General features: G+C 36.1%; 2 protein-coding genes and 1 non-coding gene across 3 annotated transcripts; 2 read left to right on the top strand and 1 right to left on the bottom strand.

Moving 5' to 3' along the window:
* The first annotated feature begins 6,076 nt into the window (after positions 1-6,076).
* LOC141644743 (small nucleolar RNA R71) lies at positions 6,077-6,183 on the top strand. Its single transcript, XR_012544352.1, has one exon. It is a non-coding gene; the product is annotated as a small nucleolar RNA R71 (small nucleolar RNA).
* Positions 6,184-15,039: 8,856 nt separating this feature from the next.
* Positions 15,040-17,457, top strand: LOC141641691 (L-ascorbate oxidase-like). The gene is made up of 5 exons (XM_074450343.1): positions 15,040-15,306; positions 15,458-15,550; positions 15,635-15,847; positions 16,043-16,228; positions 16,441-17,457. The coding sequence occupies exons 1-5, from the start codon at positions 15,040-15,042 to the stop codon at positions 17,410-17,412; spliced, it is 1,731 nt and encodes a 576-aa protein (XP_074306444.1). The 3' UTR covers positions 17,413-17,457.
* Positions 17,458-17,776: 319 nt separating this feature from the next.
* Positions 17,777-18,741, bottom strand: LOC141631333 (heavy metal-associated isoprenylated plant protein 23-like). Its single transcript, XM_074444019.1, has 2 exons — positions 18,396-18,741; positions 17,777-18,163 (listed from the first exon to the last, which is right to left on the bottom strand). The coding sequence occupies exons 1-2, from the start codon at positions 18,535-18,537 to the stop codon at positions 17,856-17,858; spliced, it is 450 nt and encodes a 149-aa protein (XP_074300120.1). The 5' UTR covers positions 18,538-18,741; the 3' UTR covers positions 17,777-17,855.
* Positions 18,742-21,294: the final 2,553 nt, after the last annotated feature.

The raw sequence follows: 21,294 nt of genomic DNA, 5'->3' as shown, positions 1-21,294 counted from the left end.
ATAATGTGATTACCACTAAACAACTTATAATGCAAATGCCCTAATTATGTAAGACTAAATACAACATCAACATAAACAACATCACATTATTGAAACCGAGTAGGATTAACCTACCTTTTAGCAATCTCCTCAAACTACTCGAATCCGGACCAAAACCGTCTCGAGGAACCGTCTTATCCTATACAAATCACATAATAACTATCACAATGCATACTATACTAGTTTATACTACAAAACCCCTTATCATTACCCCTTAATTACCCCTATTAGTCATGCTAATTACTAATTAATTACCCATAATGAATTTTCCCAAAAGCTAGGGTTTAGAAGATTAGAAAAGGATAGATATTTACTTACTAGGTGAAGGAGATGAAGAGGAAGGTGGAAAATATTTGATAGGCTTATCGCGTACCTATGCAAAGATAAATTCCCTAGACAACAAGTTAATGTAGCAATAGGGGTCGAACACAAGGAAACGGGAATTACTTCGTGAATTGCTATGGGTAGATTTTTATCAAGGTCGACTACGATTTGGTTTGGTTTGATTGTTTGATTGACTAATAAAACTATGATGTGAATTATATGATTAAAAGAGAGTCTAAGGGGTTCGGGTCACACATGCAAGGGTAAATATATTATCATGATAAACTTGGTACTAACAACATTGTCAATTGCTTAGGCTTAAAGATACCCATCTTACGATATTAGTATCAACCATAGGCCGGGTCCTAGAGAAACTCTCGTCCATGACTAGGTCGTCCTACTATACATGCTTAGTCTAATTCAATTCCGTGCCTCTCGACTTATAGAACGAATAAACAAACTTAATCAATTGAATAGGGCCCTAAACAAAGATTAAACATTGAGGCACAAGCATGTGATAGAAGCAATATGAACAATATTATTATTAACTTATTTTATCATGTTTATATATTTGATTTATGCATGGCTCCCCTAGCCCTTAGACCAAGAGAATTAGCTACTCATGTTAAAGTGTAAATTGTAAGTTATATTAAGAGAAATGATAAACATGATTAAATGATTTATAAGAACTAGATGATATAACATGTATAAGAAATGATGCTAATGTAATCTAAATTAAGTACTTTAATTATAAGCTATGTGTAAGCTAAGATAGAAATGTAAATTTGCAAACTAGAAATAAGAATACCTCAATAGGGAAGAACTTGTAAAGGAGAAATGTATAATAACCAAATGCTTGAATAACAAAATGCTTGAACTATAACTTGAGTACCAAATGTTTGAAAGATTAAACTAAAGAAAGCTTAACAACTTATAAACTAAAATGAGAAGACTAATGAGAGAAATATAAAGCTTAAGGCTATTGTGAAGTGGAAATGAGACGTAAAGATTGGATATCCCAAAACCCCGGAACACCTCTCCTATTTATAGGAGAGGAAAAGAAACGTAAATGGGCTAGATGCATGCGGCCCCGATCGGGGTTAGGTGGCCCCGATCGGGGTTAGGTGGCCCCGATCGGGGTCGTGTGTTTCCGGGAATTTTCTCTTAATTCCTCACTTAATTTCTTGAGGAATCCAATGTTTGCGATAAATGCTCCTTAATGCACCCGGTTAATGCTTCATAAATCCTTCATTGAGCATCTAAATGGGCATCCTAAGCTTGTTAGAATCTTATGATTTCCACCTTGACTTGGACTTGAACATTGGGCCTTGACTTTGATTGTTGGCAACATTTGCAATTCTCACTTCAATCCAACAAATCTTCATGCAAACACCCATCCAAACACTCCCATGCTAGTCCAATGTTAGGCCTTGTTTAGCTTAGTGAACTTGGTGTATAAAATGGTAGGAAAAAGCCTCTAAATGCTTAGATTCCTACAAAACCGTAACAAACACAACAATACACCTAGAACACAAGATTAGCTCAAATATATACTAATTAAAGTACGACGAACAATAGTAACCGAGCTAAAATGAGGGGTAAAAGTATGTAAATTATGCACTTATCAAACTCCCCCAAGCTAAACCCTTGCTTGTCCTCAAGCAAGAAACCATATCCCATCAATTGCAATATCCAATCAAGCTAAGCATAATGATTTAAAAACCCGAAACAACCTGGGCAAGGAATAAAGCAAGACATGGATGAGATTTACATGACGGCGTAGCATGGAAAACTTTGAATGAACCTTTGAGCTCTTGCATGATCTTTTGACTTATGGACTCTCACGGGACACTCAAACTCTTTTATATGTGAAAGGACAATTTTCGTGAGTAACCACTCAACCATCCTCGACTTATAATAATGTGCCCGCAATCTAATATGGTAATCAATCAAAACTAGTAAGCCAAAACAATCAAATGCAAGCATGATAAAGAAGCAAAATGGGTAGGAAAAAGGCAAATAAACATGGGTAAGAAGGGGGAACAAATGAATTATGGTAATGTGGAGCTAAGTCAAGCTAGCAACTACCAAATTGTAAAAGGTGCTCAATCCCAATTTCAACCCAATTGTGCAATTTCAAACCATGAGAAAACTCTCCATAATGTATGAATAATGTATGAGAATTTCTCACATCTTCTTCTTCTTCTCTTTTTTTCATTTCAATGCAAACTTCTTTTTTCTCATTTCACTTTCATGCTTTTTTCATTTCTTTTTTCGACTTTTTTCCATCTTTCTCAATTCACCATTTTTGCTTTTTTTCATCATCTTTTTCATTTTCTTTTTTTTCCTTTCTTGAGCATTAAGACCAAGCTCACATGATATTCAAACTTTGAAACAAATCCCAATTGAGCACCCAAACAAAACAAAACAAAACAAAGCTACTAGCTCAACAAGGTAGGCAAGTTATAATGTAGCTAGGAATAAGTTGTTTGTGAAGGGGTCAAGAAGGCAATTATATTCATGTGAATGGCTCCAAAATGCTATAACAAATGAATGCATGCTTACCAAGAGATGACATGAGAACCATACTTGTGCGTTTTGATGAAACACACCATATAAGGAGACACCTACACTCACCTAAGAGAGACCGGAAATGGATGCATCGGTCAAAAGAGGCTCTACCTCACCATTTTGTAGCTTGCCACAAGTCAAGATCAAGCCTATTCGGTTCATTCTTCATCTCCCACCTACTATGTCAAGACATCCCCATGTAGCTAATATCCCATCATTAAAGAATAAATCATTAGCAATAAGCCATTATTAGGATAAGCAAAGAGGAAAGTAGGCTACAAGCAAGCACAAAGCAAAAATTTCTCTCAAAATTTTTCAAATTTCTACACTACATGCAAACTATGCTATATGCAAATGCAATATCTTCCCCCAAGCTAAACATCACATTGTCCTCAATGTGCCAACTATCCAAATCATCCAATCAAACCATAAAAATGGTTCAAAGCACAAAACAGGAAGGACTAGAGGTTATGTTTAATGGGTTGCAAGATCTAAACTAATATGCAAAGCAATTAAAAACTTACTCGATTTGCCTATCTCCCCCAAGCTAGCATGAATTCGGGGGGATGTAGATGCTTCTATGTGATTAAGGTGAAGAATTATAGAAAAATGGAAGAGAAAGGAAGAGAAGATACCATTGGGTGTGAAAATGATCGAAAGAATTCGATTCTCTTTTTGTTTACCCGTATAAAAAGAAGGCCGGAAAATCACAGAACCACGACCCCGATCGGGGCCACCCAACCCCGATCGGGGTTGACCTCCTCTTCGATTTTTTTGATTTTTTCCGCGTTTGTTTTAATTCCTTCTCGTTTCTCGGAAACCACGTCCCCGAACGGGGTTCTTGCATGGGGAAACGTGCTAGATTCTCTTTCCTTCATTTTCACCTAAAAATCACAAAAAGAAACATCGTCAAGTCGAACATTTTATTTCTAAACTACGAAAAACAATAAATTGCAGAAAATAAATAAAAACAAATAAAAAGCTTGGGTTGCCTCCCAAGAAGCGCTGGTTTAACGTCCCGCACGACGTAAGAAGCTAATTGATTCAAATTTTGTCATTGAGCTTGCCACCAACCAAGCTCCATTTCATAGCTATCTTTGCATTTCTCAACCACTTGAAATTCTTCAAAAAGAACTTCCCTTTCTTCCTTTTGGCACTCTTAGCAATAGTGCCCTTAGCATCGTCACCTACAAAGCAAACAACACCCATATCGTCCTCCAACGGATCCGTTAGTGAGGATCCAAGCATAGTAGAGGCATAAGAAGAGTCCACAGTGCTAAGTAAATAACAAGACTCTTGTAACAGTGGGCTTCTAATGGTGTTGTTTTTGCTAAACGAAACCCGGTCATCACCCACTTCCAATGTTAACCTCCCATTTTTCACATCAATTAACGCACCCGCGGTGCGTAAAAATGGCCTACCCAATATAATTGGGGTTTGTGAGTCCTCGGCCATATCAAGTATGAGGAAGTCAACGGGTATGAAAAACTTGCCAACTTTGACGGGAACATCTTCTAAGACACCTAAAGGTCGCTTTAAAGAACGGTCCGCCATTTGCAATGTAATACTTGTGCATTTTAAAGCACCCATGTTAAGTTTTTCACAAAGGGAATAGGGCATGACACTTACACTAGCACCTAGGTCACAAAGGGCCTTATCAATGGTATATTTGCCTATAGTGCAAGGAATAGAATAGCTACCGGGGTCCTTAAGTTTCAGGGGAGACATATTTTGTAAGAGTGCACTACACTCTTCGGTGAAAGCAATGGTCTCAACCTCATTGAAGGATCGCTTCTTTGAGAGGATTTCCTTCATAAACTTTGCGTAAGAAGGGACTTGGGTAATCAATTCCATAAACGGGATGGTGACTTGCAAATTTTTACAAACTTCCAAAAATTTAGCAAACTTACCTTCCTCCTTGTGCTTTGCTAGACGATGGGGAAATGGTATTTGAACAATTTCTTTGGGAGGAGCATCCTCCACATCTTTCTCATTCTCATCCTCATTCTCTTTGGGAGCATCCACTTTCTTTGAAATGACATCACTCTCCTTAGCATTAGGAGAGATTTCTTCAACAATCACCTTGTCATTTTCTTTGGGCATAGAGGACCCAACATCTTTGGCATCAAGCTTGCTCTTCCTCTTTAGCATCAACAATCGATGAGGAAATGGCACACGATCTTTAACAATAGGCTCTTCACTAGCCTTCTTTTTGTCATTTCCCCCAAGCTTAGCCTTTTTGGCAACCACCTCTTCATCCAAAGTCATGGATGGCCCATCATAGCTTGAACCACTTCTCAAGGAAATAGAATTAACGGTTTCATGTGGTTGCTCACCTTGGGGAGGTAGTTGACCATTCTTCCTTTGAGAGCTAGAAGCGGCTAGTTGAGCCACTTGTTGTTCCAACATCTTGACCGCGGCACTATGAGCTTGATCATTCTTTTGAATTTGAGTCAACAATTCCCTTTGCATTTGGATTATCAAGCCCTCAAGCTTACCAACTCCTTGATTGTTTTGTTGGCCATTTTGTGGTGGATTTTGTTGGTAATTGTTTTGTGGGGGCCTTTGTTGATTTTGATACCCCGGTGGAGGGACATACTTTTGTTGTTGAGGAACATAGGCATTTTGTTGTGGTGGTGGTTGTGGGTTAAGCACATTGTTGCTATTATAAGACAAGTTCGGGTGGAATTTTGTGTTCGGGTTATAAGTGTTGGAAAATGTACCCGGTGGATATAAACTTTGTCTTAAAGCTTGAAAAGCATTTACCTCTTCAATGGTGGCTCGACAATGAGCGGCATAATGACCCGCACCTCCACAACCGTCACAAACAATGATTTGGCTTGTTGAAGACACGACATTGAGTTGTTGGATGGAATCTTTAGCATCTCTTTCCGCCAATTGTTGTTGGAGCAAGGCAATTTGAGCTAGCAAAACAGAATTGTTAGAGGATTCTTCTTTACCTTTGGATGGCACAACTCGGGAATTGACATATTGGGCATCATGGATTGCCATAGATTCGATCGTGGAATGAGCAAGATCGGTGTCAATTTGATCAAACCGCCCATTGTTGGCGGAATCAAGAATCCTTCGGGACTCGGCACAACATCCATTGTAGAATGTTATTGCTAGAAACCATTCATCTAGCCCATGATGTGGGCATTGCCTTTGAAGCTCTTTGTACCTCTCCCAAGCCTCATATAAGCTCTCAAGAGCTTGTTGACGGAATCCGGTGATTTGGCTCCTCAAAGTTTGAGTTTTCTCCGGTGGAAAAAACTTTTGATAGAAAGCAAGAGCCAAAGTTTCCCAATTGGTGATTCCCAAGGCGGTGCGGTCAAGGCTATTGATCCAAAGCTTGGCCTTGTCCTTCAAAGAGAAAGGGAAAAGTATTTCCCTTATTTGGGCTTGGGTGACACCCGTTTGCCGGATCATGGAGCAATAGTCACAAAAATTTTGAACATGCAAATTGGGATCCTCCAAAGGACTTCCTCCAAATTGCTTCCTCTCCACAAGGCTAATGAAAGCCGGTTTGATCTCGAATTCCGGCGCGGTGATTTGAGTGGTTGTGATTCCGGCCGGAAGCATGGCCGCGGTGGGCTTTGAATGATCGGAAAGTTTCACCATCTTTTTGGTAGTAGATGGTGGTGGTGGTGGAGTTGATGAACAAGAAACCTCCTCCTCTTCAAGAACCTCTAGATCGTCTAAGTAAGACTTTCTAGCACTTTCAACTTGGATGGGTGAAGTGGCTTCTTTAATTTCCTTCCAAAAACGTCGTCTTCTCCTAAAGGTTTTCTCGGGCTCGGAATCCGGTGAAAGCAATTCTCCACTACGAGAGGACCTGGGCATAAGACAACAATTTCTAGGGAAATGATAAGTAACGGTCTCAAGGAACAAGTGTTCCTCAAGACAAAAGAAAACAAGATAAAAATCAACAATTCACAATGCAATAAAACCGTTTCCCCGGCAACGGCGCCAAAATTTGATAGGCTTATCGCGTACCTATGCAAAGATAAATTCCCTAGACAACAAGTTAATGTAGCAATAGGGGTCGAACACAAGGAAACGGGAATTACTTCGTGAATTGCTATGGGTAGATTTTTATCAAGGTCGACTACGATTTGGTTTGGTTTGATTGTTTGATTGACTAATAAAACTATGATGTGAATTATATGATTAAAAGAGAGTCTAAGGGGTTCGGGTCACACATGCAAGGGTAAATATATTATCATGATAAACTTGGTACTAACAACATTGTCAATTGCTTAGGCTTAAAGATACCCATCTTACGATATTAGTATCAACCATAGGCCGGGTCCTAGAGAAACTCTCGTCCATGACTAGGTCGTCCTACTATACATGCTTAGTCTAATTCAATTCCGTGCCTCTCGACTTATAGAACGAATAAACAAACTTAATCAATTGAATAGGGCCCTAAACAAAGATTAAACATTGAGGCACAAGCATGTGATAGAAGCAATATGAACAATATTATTATTAACTTATTTTATCATGTTTATATATTTGATTTATGCATGGCTCCCCTAGCCCTTAGACCAAGAGAATTAGCTACTCATGTTAAAGTGTAAATTGTAAGTTATATTAAGAGAAATGATAAACATGATTAAATGATTTATAAGAACTAGATGATATAACATGTATAAGAAATGATGCTAATGTAATCTAAATTAAGTACTTTAATTATAAGCTATGTGTAAGCTAAGATAGAAATGTAAATTTGCAAACTAGAAATAAGAATACCTCAATAGGGAAGAACTTGTAAAGGAGAAATGTATAATAACCAAATGCTTGAATAACAAAATGCTTGAACAATAACTTGAGTACCAAATGTTTGAAAGATTAAACTAAAGAAAGCTTAACAACTTATAAACTAAAATGAGAAGACTAATGAGAGAAATATAAAGCTTAAGGCTATTGTGAAGTGGAAATGAGACGTAAAGATTGGATATCCCAAAACCCCGGAACACCTCTCCTATTTATAGGAGAGGAAAAGAAACGTAAATGGGCTAGATGCATGCGGCCCCGATCGGGGTTAGGTGGCCCCGATCGGGGTCGTGTGTTTCCGGGCATTTTCTCTTAATTCCTCACTTAATTTCTTGAGGAATCCAATGTTTGCGATAAATGCTCCTTAATGCACCCGGTTAATGCTTCATAAATCCTTCATTGAGCATCTAAATGGGCATCCTAAGCTTGTTAGAATCTTATGATTTCCACCTTGACTTGGACTTGAACATTGGGCCTTGACTTTGATTGTTGGCAACATTTGCAATTCTCACTTCAATCCAACAAATCTTCATGCAAACACCCATCCAAACACTCCCATGCTAGTCCAATGTTAGGCCTTGTTTAGCTTAGTGAACTTGGTGTATAAAATGGTAGGAAAAAGCCTCTAAATGCTTAGATTCCTACAAAACCGTAACAAACACAACAATACACCTAGAACACAAGATTAGCTCAAATATATACTAATTAAAGTACGACGAACAATAGTAACCGAGCTAAAATGAGGGGTAAAAGTATGTAAATTATGCACTTATCAATATTCTAATCCAAGCTTAAATCCCAAGTATTAGGTGTTTGTGAGGGTTTAAAGAGAAGGGAGAGGGTTTGGAGAAATAAGGAGGAAGATGAAAAATGATTTTAGGGTTAGGGAAGAAATGAGTTTAAATCCCGTATTCTGAAATAGCGTCACTCGACCGAGTGCCGAGTCCACTCGGTCGAGTGGACTCACTCAGCCCAGTAGAACTCTAATCGGTTGAGTGGACTCACTCGGTCGAGTATACTCTTCACTCGACCGAGTGGACCCACTCGATCCGCTGCAACACCACTTGGTCTTATTGGTCTAAAGGTCCTCGCACGCGTCCCAAGGCCTAAGTACGGGTCCCACAAAGACCGGGTATTACAGTACAAGAGTTTAGTTGGAAGTCTAAGATATTTAACTATAACTAGGCTCGACATTGTATATGGAGTTAGGCTTGTGAGCAGATATATGCAAAATCCTAAAGAATCTCATTGGTGTACTGCGAAGAGAATAATGAGGTATATTAAAGGTACATTATATTTTGGAATGCTTTATTCTTTTGGAGATGAAACACATTTGTTCGGTTATTCTGATAGTGATTGGGCTGGAGGCCAAGATGAGAGGAAAAGCGTAACAGGATATGCATTTTATTTAGGTTCAACTACTTTTACGTGGTGTTCTAAAAAATAATTCATTGTAGCTTTGTCAAGTTATGAAGCAGAATACATAGCAGCCCCATCTGCTTTATGTGAAGCGGTATGGTTAAGAAATATTTTGAAATAACTTGATCATATTTAAGATAGGCCGACTAAAATATATATCGACAACGTGTCAGCTATAAAACTTGCCAAAAATACGGTACAACAATGGAAGAAGCAAGCATATAGACACAAGGTTTCATTTTCTTCTAGACCAAGTAAAGCAAGGCACGACCGTCCTTGAGTATTGTAATAACACAGGGCAAGTTGCGGATATTTTCACAAAGCCATTGTCTCATGATACTTTCAGAAAGCTAAGAGGGATGCTCGGAATGCATTATAATTAAAGTTTGATGGGGCATCTTGAAAGTAATCAAACATTAATTATCAATACTATTATTATCATTAACTATTGATAGTAGTGGATGAAATTGAGAAAGGTTCTCATCTATGAAATATTTAGCATAAGAATATTTTATAAATGTAAATCATTTCTATTGTAAAATATAAGAAAATAAAAACATAAGAGTGAATAAGGGAGAAACATATGTGAGGGTTTTTATATTCAATAAATTAGTATTTTTTGTTACTTTGGGTTGTAATCCGTATTAGTTTCTCCCAATATATATTGTTTTATATTTAGTGGAGTTAGTAATTTGTAAGTTTTAACTCCTACACATGTATCATGTTAGGCTGTTACTGTCACCTTTTGTTACTTTCTGTTTATTTCTACTATTTTCACCCTTGAAACCATTTGTCACAGTTGTTTCATTAGCAACATCATTAACATCATTACTCCAATTCCTCAAGGAATCCGTTTAAAACGACTAAAATTGCGTCGTCATATTGTAGCTCTATTCATTTTGTTTTATTACATTATATTTGGAATTTTACAAGAGTACTTTCAAAAACTGATAATGATGATAGAGGTGAACAAAAAGTAGCATGGGCCGGCAAACCGGGCCGATCCGTATTGGCTGGTCTGGTCCGGTCCAGACTGGATACATGTCGGTCTGGTCCCCGGGTCCCAAAAAGCACGGTGATCGGTTTCCGGTCTGGTCCACATAAAAAAAATAACTTAATTTGCCTTGAAAAGTGGTACTGATCTGGTCCAAACCCGGTAAAAATCGGACCTAAAGGGTTCCGGTTCGGTCGGGTGTGAGTCCCCTTCTAACCGGTCTGGTCCCCGGTCTTGGCTTATGAGGTTAGCCAGTCCGCAGGTTCATCCGGTCCGGTCTGGGTTTGAACCGGTGAACACCCCTAAATGATGATAACTTTTAGTCGTCTCATAAATATGCAGTAAAAGAAAAACGAGATTAGCATAATGAACAAAACTTACCCGAGAGGGAAGAGAGAGCTTTCTTACCTTAAGTTCACAATCTATTCTGACTTTGAGCTCAACGTCCACTAACTTGTTTTTATTTAGGGTTTTTCTAACCTATGGCCTCCAGTAATGCTGGCCATGCGCATGTGCAACCCGTACGGTTGCACAGGACCCTCGATTCTTTGAGGCCCCATAACAGTTAATACATACTCTCTCCCATCCAGACCAACGGTTACATTGACTTTTTGGCACTATTCACGACTGTAGAGAATATTTGGTATTATTTGTGATATATAAGAGAAAATATAGTCATGTGAAATCTTGTTTGGTTTATCGTAATGAATGCTATAAGAATATCAAGTTTTTATAAATTTTAATAATGTGTAACTAAAGATAAGCACGTTGCAAAACGCGCCTCAACAAATGTGATAAAGTCAATGTAATTTTTCAATTCTTATACCATACACCCAGGTGTATGGTACTTCCTACTCTCACTATTAAAAATAAAATAAACTAAATTAAAAGATAAAAAATCCACTCACAATATTAAGCAGTTAACAACGTTTATCATAAACCTCCCCCTCCCCCCCTTTATACCTAGATCGTTCATACTTACAAAAAAATTATGCATAAAATTTAATTTTTCTTCCAAACCTATTAGTTTTGTAATCCTAGATTTGTATTTTGATTGATTATCTTCTAACTTATCAAGTAAGTGTATTAATTGAATTGATTTTTTATATTTTGTCTCTCATTATTCATGGTTAGTTTTGTGATTTTGGGGCGGTGTGATTCATCATATGGCAGTATCATATTCACTTTTAATTTAGTGAATATGATAATTTAGTTTGATGAATACATGTCAGCTAGTGTAATATTCATCATATAACACTATTATATTCAATTTGAGTTTAGTGAATATGATAGTATAATTTGATGAATATATATTATGGAAATATTCACAATATGACACTATTTTATTCACTTTGAATTCAGTGAATATGATAGTGTAATTTGATGAATATGTATTATCTAGTGTCATATTCACAATATGACACTATCATATTCACTTTGAGCTCAGTGAATATGATAGTACAATTTGATGAATATGAGAGATTTAATGTCATATTCATTCAATGACCCTATTATATTCATTTTAATTTCAGTGAATATGATGGTTTAATTTAATGGCTATGAACTATTAACTTCGTAAATTTGTGTACGACTAAATGAAACTATATATTTGATGAATTTTATATGATTTTAAAATTAATAAGTTGAGTAATTTGGAATAGAAAAAGAAACGTATAATGAAAAGTAGTGGGTAGTTATTCATATACTGGGTAGTTAACTATTTTTCTTTTTTCTTTTATTTTTTAATTATGTTTATAACTTCTATGAAAGTATCCTGCTCCATATTCCTGGGAGTATGATATAATTTGCCGTAATTTTTGGTGTAGATAAGAGGGAATCTCTTATCTATAAAAGCGGAAGTCAATAAAGCTCTCCTATTGGTCCATGGTTTTTAAGGATTAAAAAGAAAAAAAATTAAGGTAGGACCCCCATGTTCATCCTACAAATTTAATTACCCTCTCTCCTATATTTCACTTGATTTGCTTTTCTTTTTCTCCTTTTCAAACTACTGAGTTTACGATATTTTAATTTTAGTTTTAACTTTTTTTATAATTACATATTACATATTATAAATATATATTTTCCTAAAATGTTAGGAATACACCTGAATGAAAACAATTAAAAAAATTACAAAATGAATAAAATTACAAATTATTTGTACTGGTTTTCTTATTGATAGGTACCCAAATAACATTCCTATACAAAAAAAATGCAAGTCTCGATAAGAATTAAAGCACATTCATAATGTTAAGAAATATACAAAATTTAGCAAAATTTGAAGAAGATTCATATAATTATAATGTTAAAAAAAATACACATTGTAAAGATTTTAATGATTATAAAAAAGTACCAGCACTAATTTTCTTATTTAAAAAAAAAAACTACAAGTCTTACAAAGCATTATTACGAGACAAAAACATTTATTTAGTAATCAGGCATCAACAATAACATATTTACAATTTCAATACCGCCATTTGAATTTAACATTTGAATAAGGAAACTCAATTCATTATATGTGGTTACAATAATAAATAAGAGGCCCGATTAAATTCAATACTGTCTCTATGGACAATTTATACTATTACGATATTAAACACTTATCATCTGTTGTTATGACCCGTGCATTTTTTTTGCACGAGTGTAAAACTAGTAAAATATAGATTGTCTGTCTCAAAACGGCAATACATGAAACATGGCGCAACGGAGAAGCACTCTAAACTGAATGGTGCGGGTGGCTTGAGAAAAACAATAATTTTTCCATTTTTGTGTATTTTGGTTACTGATGGGCCCATTTGACTCAGTTAATGTATTATATAACCAGTTGTATATATAACTTATTCAGTGTTGTGGAGCTTTGTTACAAAGTTGTCGAGCTCTATTAACAAAATTATCGAGTTATGATACAAAGTTGTTGAGCTTTACAGAATAATTATTAAGCTCAATAACTTCGTAAAATAGCTCAATAACTTGTAAAATAACTCAACAACTTTGTGTGAGAGCTCGATAACTTTGACGCGGTTGTACATAGCTCTTATATAAACCAGTTGTAGGATAATATTTGTGCATTTGACTTCATTCAACATTCACCTTGTTTTGTTTTCCTTTGTTTTGTTTTCCTTTGTTTTATTAAGAGTTTTTTTTTTGTCAAAAACTACCTAATACTCCCTCCATCTCGGTTAATTGTTGTCCTTTTGTTTTGCTACAAAGACCAAGAAAAGAGAAAAAGACCCAATTACTAAATGACAAGTGGAACAAATTGATTGTGAATGATCAAGTTATTCATCAAATTCATTCTTAAAATAGAAAGGACAATAACTCATTGAGACACTCCAATATGAAAAATGACAACAAATGACCGGGACAGAGGAGTATTTACCTCATTTTCATAACTACTACGGAGTACCTAAAGTTTTTAATTTTGCGACAAACTACCTAATATTTTGTTAATTTTGTCGAAAACTATCAAATTGAAATTAATGAGCAAATTCGACAATTGTTTTCCAAATTAACTAAAATTTCGACAAATAAGTCAAAATATTAATAGAATTAATCATAATTTTGTGCAAATTAGTCACAATCTTGGCCAAACTAGTCAAAATTGTAGTAAAAAAATTGAAATAAATGTGTTTGTAGCTAATAAAAACAGTGGCGGTGGTTAAGTATAGTAAATAATGTATGTTCAATGCCAAAAATAATGTTTTCGAGTTAGAATTTTGTCTAGTTTGATCGGATTTTTCAATTTGGTAGTGTCGGACAAAAGTCAAGAAAATTTAGGTAGCTTCTTGTAAAATTAAAAATTTTAGTTAGTATTTATGGAAATGGGGTAAATATTAGGACCCTTGCATTCTAGTTTGCCAATTCACAAATTGTTCTATAACCATTTTACATATATATAAAGACCAACCCAATAGCATAAAACCCAGTTAAATTGCTTGATAATTTTATGCAATAATATTTTTTTTGATAACCTAATATTTTTTTTTGATAACTTACCCATTTAAATTTGTCGGTAGTCATCATAAAATATCAGATTGTTAAAATAAAATTAAAATGTAAATTATAACTGAGTGTTGATTATGGGCTATTCTCCTATTGGGCGAGTCATATGCTATAGGACGATCCTATAGAAGAGTTATCAATTATACTACACTGATTCTTATTTAAAACCGTCTTAAATGACTCCCGTACAAAATTAAAATATAGGTGAAAATAAAAAAGGAGTTGGGTGAGATTTTAAGCTGAGACAGTCTTATGCAAGACCAACGGATTATATTGGCCTATTGGGGTAGTGAATGCATGTTATACGTTTTCTTATAAAGTTAATAATTTATAAATACAAAGACCATAATTATATTATTTAATTATTTTTTTTTGCTATGAGTAAAATAAAAGAGCAATAATTAGAGAAAACAAAAATATTTTTCAAGAAAAACTTAATTACGAATAACAAATTAAACCCTCGGCATTTAAGGAAAAAAACAAAAATAACTCTAAAAGTGAATTTTTGTAATACTCCGTATCACTTATTTAAGGAAAAAAATGCATTTTCTATCATGTTTAGGGCCCCGTTTTGAATGTTCGCACGACCCCAAGACCGCAGGGACGGCCCTGCACCGTAGGCATAGGATAAGAAACCAAAATAGAAAAGAAATAAATGTGTTTCTTGTACAAAAAAACTAAAAGTGATGTGATATCATAATTTCCCGTAAAAATATCATTTAATTCTTTCTTATTTTGGTTTCTTATCCTATGCCTGGTAGGCATAGATTAGAAGGGTTTTACTATGCCCGCTAGGCCTAGGATAATAAACCAAAATAAAAAAGAAACTTATTGCTATAAAAGGCGACATATTATGAGCTACCATAAACATAACTACAAACTACAATACTACAATATTGTGAAAGAAATTTGCAATGAAATATCCACTTTTTGTAACTCTACTTCTCATAATCTTTGGTCTAATAACAATTTCAACTGTCGAGGCTAAAACCGTATATTATAAATGGGACGTTAAGTATGAATTTAAATCTCCTGATTGTTTTAACAAGTTGACAATTACTGTCAATGGCATGTCCCCTGGTCCGACCATTACTGCTCAACAAGGCGACACGGTTGTCGTTGAGGTTACCAATGGCTTGATAACCGAGAACCTTGCCATTCATTGGCATGGTATTCGTCAGGTTGGTGAATCTTTCTAATGGTACTGAGTTTAAGTACGACCTTACTCGTTTTGATCAAAATACGTGTATATATATATATATATATATATATATATATATATATATATATATATATATATATATATATGTCTAAACTTGTTACTTCCCACAGATTGGAACACCGTGGTCAGATGGAACTGCAGGGGTGTCACAATGTCCCATTGTTCCTGGAGAGACATTCGTGTACAAATTTATCGTCGACAGAGTAAGTTTTTTCCTACCTTAGCTTGATTAATTACATATGTGGTGCTGAATTCTAATGAAAGGTCGTGTTTTGGTTGTGATGCAGGCGGGCACATACTTGTACCATGCACACTATGGTATGCAAAGAGAAGCGGGTTTGAATGGCATGATCGTTGTATCGCTTCCTAAGGGACAATCTGAACCTTTCACTTATGACTTTGATCGTAGCATCCTATTAACTGACTGGTGGCACAAGAGCACCTCTGAGGCTGCCACCGGATTGTCTTCTATCCCATTGGTCTTTGTTGGTGAACCTCAGGTACATACATACTTGTTTTTATATCTCTGCTCGATTTTTTTTTACAATCAATCAATAAAACCTTTATCAGACGGTCTTACTTATGAGATAAACCCATTAATGATATACGGAGTATGAGTTTTAGCAATTATTTTCAAATAATTTGTGGATTTCTATTCCTTTACTTTATCTTTCTCTTTGATTTGTATTTTGTAGTCACTACTGATACAAGGAAGAGGTCGATTCAATTGCTCATCAGTCAATACACCGACAAATCCAACGATTTGTGACGCAACCAGTCCTGACTGCGCCCCGTTTGTCTTAACTGTTGTCCCGGGCAAAACATACCGTTTACGGATTGGTAGCCTTACTGCCTTGTCTGCACTTAGCTTTGCTATAGAGGTAAACTTTATGCTTCTTGATTTTCTTTAAAAAAAATTTGGTAAAATAAATGTAGGGTTTCAGGTCGAGTTTCTAGGACTCTAGACTTAACCTGAAAGCTTCTAGTCTTATTGTGTGACGGTCTTACTCAAATAACTGAATTACCGTTTTGGTCACATAGTCATGATGTATATTTATGGTCTTATGCCTTATGGTCTTTACTACTCAAACAGGGGCACAAGATGACGGTAGTTGAAGCAGATGGACACTATGTCGAACCATTTGAGGTCCAAAACTTGTTCATATACTCCGGAGAGACGTACTCGGTTTTAATCAAAGCCAATCAAGACCCATCCCGGAACTATTGGGCCACAACTAATGTGGTAAGCCGACGGCCCAAAACGAATACTGGGCTAGCCATCTTCAACTACTATCCAAACACACCAGAACAAATCCCGCCCACAACTCCAACCACTGGACCGCTATGGAACAACACAGCTCCAAGATTAGCCCAAAGCCTAGCAATTAAAGCCCGAAAAGGGTTCATTGAACCCCCGCCCCCCACCTCTGACCGGGTGATCATGTTACTCAACACGCAAAACAAGGTTAACGGGTTCTTACATTGGACCGTAAACAATGTCGCAATCTCCTTACCATCAACACCTTATGTAGTGGCACTTGGGGAGAAAAGGTTGAAGGCAAAACTCCATCAAGTCTTCGATCAAGGGTCTCCACCTGATAAATACGATTATAAAAATTACGACATAAATATCCCACCTGTTAACCCAAATGGCACCTCTAGCAATGCTATATATAAGCTCAAGTTTGATACAACAATCGATATCGTGTTACAAAATGCAAACTCCCTGATTCCAAACAATAGTGAGACTCACCCTTGGCATCTTCATGGGCATGACTTTTGGGTGTTGGGCTATGGTCAAGGCAAGTTTGACCCTTCTAAAGATTATAAGAAGTACAACCTTGTGGACCCTATACTCAAGAACACGGTCCCCATCCACCCGTATGGGTGGACCGCTATCCGGTTTAAGGCAAATAACCCAGGAGTATGGCTATTTCATTGTCATATAGAGTCCCATTTCTACATGGGTATGGGAATTGTATTCGAGGAAGGTATCAAAAGGGTTGGGAAATTGCCCTCGTCTATCATGGGTTGTGGTGAAAGCAAGCTTCTTATCAAACCCTAAGCTAGTTCGGTCGTCACTAATTACAGCATTAATCATCTTTATTCATTTCGGGTTTTAGGACTCCGAATCATTATATCTTCATTTTTTTTTTTCTGTGTATGTTATGTACTAACATAGACTCAGACGTTGTTGTAATAGTTTCAAAAGTTGTATTATGACTTTTCGATCAAATTTTATACTCTGGATTCTATACTCTCCGTTTTCTCGTTTTCTCATGTGAAACCGTCTTACAAGACTCATTGAACATCGTATAGTAAAGATTTGCAATTTCGAAATTCTTATGATCTGTACATAATTAGTAATTGATCATATAGCAAATGAAAAACGGTAAGAAATCAAAGGACCGAAGAAAGTACATAGCACAACCAAAATTTGGATTAACAAAAGAATACAATCACCTAAAACAGGACTATATATTTATATATAATTTAATACGAAGTAATTTACATTATAGAACAAGCATTAGGATTATCATCACTGAACATCGTAACATAAGGATCCTGATTAAATCGAGCAATGGTTACAGTTTGAGGGTTGTCCATGTAATCCACCCTCCTGACATAACCAGGGGGAGCTTTCTTGTCGTAAGCCATCACAGCATACGGCTGAGCCACCAGATTGTACGGCACATATGGCCATATCTCCGCTTTCTTTCCTGTCGACTGTGCCTTTTTTAGTACTTTCTTCGCCTCCACGTATCCTGTTACTGTCACCTTTTGTTGCTTTCTGTTTATTTCTACCGTTTTCACCCCTGAAACCATTGTCACAGTTGTTTCTCATTAGCACCATCATTAACAACATAAATCTAATGCCTCAAGAATCCGTCTAAGACGACTAAAATGTTTATAAAACATATAATGATGTCGTATAGCTCGATTCATTTTGTTTTGTTACATTATGTTTCAAATTTTACAGGAGTTTACTTTCATTTCATAAATATTCAGTAAAAGAAAAACGAGATTAGGGTAAAGAACGAAATTTACCCGAGAGGGAGGACAGAGCTTTTTTGACCTTAAGTTCACAACCATCACAATCAATTCTGACTTTGAGCTCAACAGTCTGAAATTGTTTAAACTTCTTCTTATGTTTATGCCCTCCACCCATCAATTCCGAGACAATGCCCATATCGACTCAATGTTTAACTTCGTCTAACACTGTAACACACACCGCCTTACACAAGAACTTACACGATGATCTTTGAAAAAACGAAATGCAAATAAGCTTATAACTTGGCTATGCTATGATTTTTCGCAATGTATTTCTTACAATTGTACAAAACCTTATATATTTGCGGGTTTTGTCGATTTGGTCGAGTAATGATGGTACAAGAAGGAGCCAGCTGAGTTTTATACCTTAAAAAAAAACAGTATTCAAATGGGAGGGAAAGTTCGATGCAACAAACTAAGATTCTTTTCTTCGTCTTATAACAATCCTGCTTAGCAATTACCACAACAACTAAGCATACTATAAACTAATAAAATATAAATTAGGCCGTGTTTTATTCATTCGGATTTTTTTAACAGGTGCCCGATATGATACCAACTAAGGAAGGATTTAAGAATATTAATTAGTGAGTTCATATTTCAATTTCTCATGATATATTATTGTAAATCCTTCCGTAATTGGTATCTTAACATGTGTACATTGGACACATGTTAGAAAAACTGTTCATAATATGTAAAAGGCCATGTCCCTCTCATCAAACTTTTGCTATCTGCTACCACTACAAACTTTAACCTTTTCCTACATTTTTAATCTTGTTACAAGCTTTTTTAATAAAGGTATTTTGTAGACATGTCCGCGGTCAGATATTCCATACATAAGATGAATGTGTTGTTGGATTGCCGTCGAGTCGAAACAAAAAAGTAGGGATTATTGTAATGTGACTAAGCTAGCTTTGTTGCAAAATATTTATTCAACACAAATTTTTAGTACTCCTTGCAAATATCTTTTGGTCACGAATCCCATACTCAACAATTTTACCTAAATGCTTTGGCTAAATAACTTCCACCAATCACCATTTTTTTATGGTAAGGGCATTCAATATTTGGTATATGATTTTCCGATCATTGTTAAAATATAAAACCGTTTTATGAGAAACTTACTCAAAAAAAGGTAAGTCTTAAATTTAAGACGGTATCGTTAAGGTTTTTGTTGGTATAATATAACGAGGTCTCACGTAGGGGGAGAAAGAAAAGGTGGTTAGCCGCGTAGTACGAGTAAGGCCCTATTCTTTTGGACTTATTTTTGCTTAATTTAAGTTAAGTTCAGCAAAAATAAGTTAAGTTCAGAAAAAATAAGCAAAAATAAGTTAAGTTCAGCAAAAATAAGTTAAGTTAAGTTCAGCAAAAATAAGTTCAGAAAAGTTAAGCAAAAATAAGTTAAGTTCAACAAATATAAGTTAAGTTAAGTTCAGCAAAATTAAGTTCAGCAAAGTTAAGCAAAAATAAGTTAAGTTCAGCAAAATTAAGTTCAGGAAAGTAAAGCTAAGTTAACTATAAATTCATACACGTTTTATAGTATTGATAAGTTTTAAAAAATTACGATTTTCACAAATTCTCTTTTTCGACCGTCATGTGCGACAAGTGTCTACTTTTTGATAAATATATAGCGACCATTTTAGAGTAAACAGTGACTACTTTTTATGACTAAAACATGAACATTTTTTTCGAAGTGGTCGCTATTTACCTAATGCTAATAGTGGTCACATTTTACCAAAAAACACGGAAAAGACCCTCGCACCATAGACTATAATGACCAGTTGCATAGGATAAATACAATTTTTCCAAAATTATTAGTCACTATTAACAAAAAAAATGTTCGATTTTTATTTTTTTTGCTTTTCTCAATATCAACAACAACAACAATAATAATAATGAAAGCGACTTATTATTGTTAAAATAATAATAATAATAATAATTATTATTATTATAATTATTATTATTATTATTATTATTTGTTCCAGGTAGAATTCCAGAGCAGATATTTGTTACCACCCGTGGCTTGTAGAATGATGTCTTTGGTTGAATCTTCCTTTCGGTCTCCTGAAACGATGAACAAACTGAGGGCTTGGCTTTGGCCAAGCGTACTCACTCCGACGCCCAAGTCAGTGAACTTAAAGAGATAAGTTGTTTGTTACTTGGCTAAGTATATATTGTAGAGAGATAAGGAAGATATTACCAGATGAATAGTGATTCTTAGGTTAAGTTGTGGATCCTTTCCTCAATGAGGGTTGAGGAGTATTTATAGACTTTCACCTTTTGTCACGTAGTGGCCAAGTGTCCAAGTGGCTAGCAGGTGGAAAGACCGTTCTACCCTTGGCCGATGGACCCATGTCAGGCCGGCCGAGGGGTCTTGGATGTGAGTACGCGGATATGTGCCCCGGCTGGCTAGTTGCCTGGCCGAGACTCAAGTGACAGGCCGACAGGTGGCGTCGGCTAGGCTGTCCAAGGTGTTGACTTGCTTTGGATATCTTTGACCTTGCTCAATATGTTGACTCGGTCAGCGGGTGCAGAATATGCCCCATAAATTTGCCCCCAGCGTAGTCTATGCCGTGGTATGGGCTCCGATGTGTGTTGAGCGTATATTCTGCGATTTGGAAAAAGTTCTTCATCGGCGAGCTTCTTCGTCGGCTTGGTCATGTTGAGGCCGTACCAGATATATCCCCCCTCCACATGGATGTGTAAAGGGCATCCGATGTGGGAAAGAAAATGACGCTGGCCAAGACCAGGGTAGAGAGTGCCGGTTGCTTCTGATTGCCCCCGGCCGGTGCTACCTAGCTTGGTTGATCATGTGGCCGGCGGAGAGCAGGTACTTAGGAATTTGTCGAGGAAGATGAATAGGCAAAGAGATATGAAGGGGCGTGTTGAAGACGCTTGGTCA

This window comes from Silene latifolia, chromosome 2 (genome assembly GCF_048544455.1).
Source record: "Silene latifolia isolate original U9 population chromosome 2, ASM4854445v1, whole genome shotgun sequence".
In the NCBI taxonomy this organism is placed as follows: Eukaryota; Viridiplantae; Streptophyta; class Magnoliopsida; order Caryophyllales; family Caryophyllaceae; genus Silene; species Silene latifolia.
This window is presented reverse-complemented; position numbering and strand designations above follow the sequence as displayed.

Coding starts and splice junctions, on each gene's coding strand:
- LOC141631333 (XM_074444019.1), bottom strand. CDS start 18,537: ATGGGCATTGTCTCGGAATTGATGGGTGGAGGGCATAAACATAAGAAG. Junction 18,164..18,395: donor AGCTCTGTCCTCCCTCTCGG/GTAAATTTCGTT, acceptor CAATGGTTTCAG/GGGTGAAAACGGTAGAAATA.
- LOC141641691 (XM_074450343.1), top strand. CDS start 15,040: ATGAAATATCCACTTTTTGTAACTCTACTTCTCATAATCTTTGGTCTA. Junction 15,307..15,457: donor ATTGGCATGGTATTCGTCAG/GTTGGTGAATCT, acceptor TACTTCCCACAG/ATTGGAACACCGTGGTCAGA. Junction 15,551..15,634: donor ACAAATTTATCGTCGACAGA/GTAAGTTTTTTC, acceptor GTTGTGATGCAG/GCGGGCACATACTTGTACCA.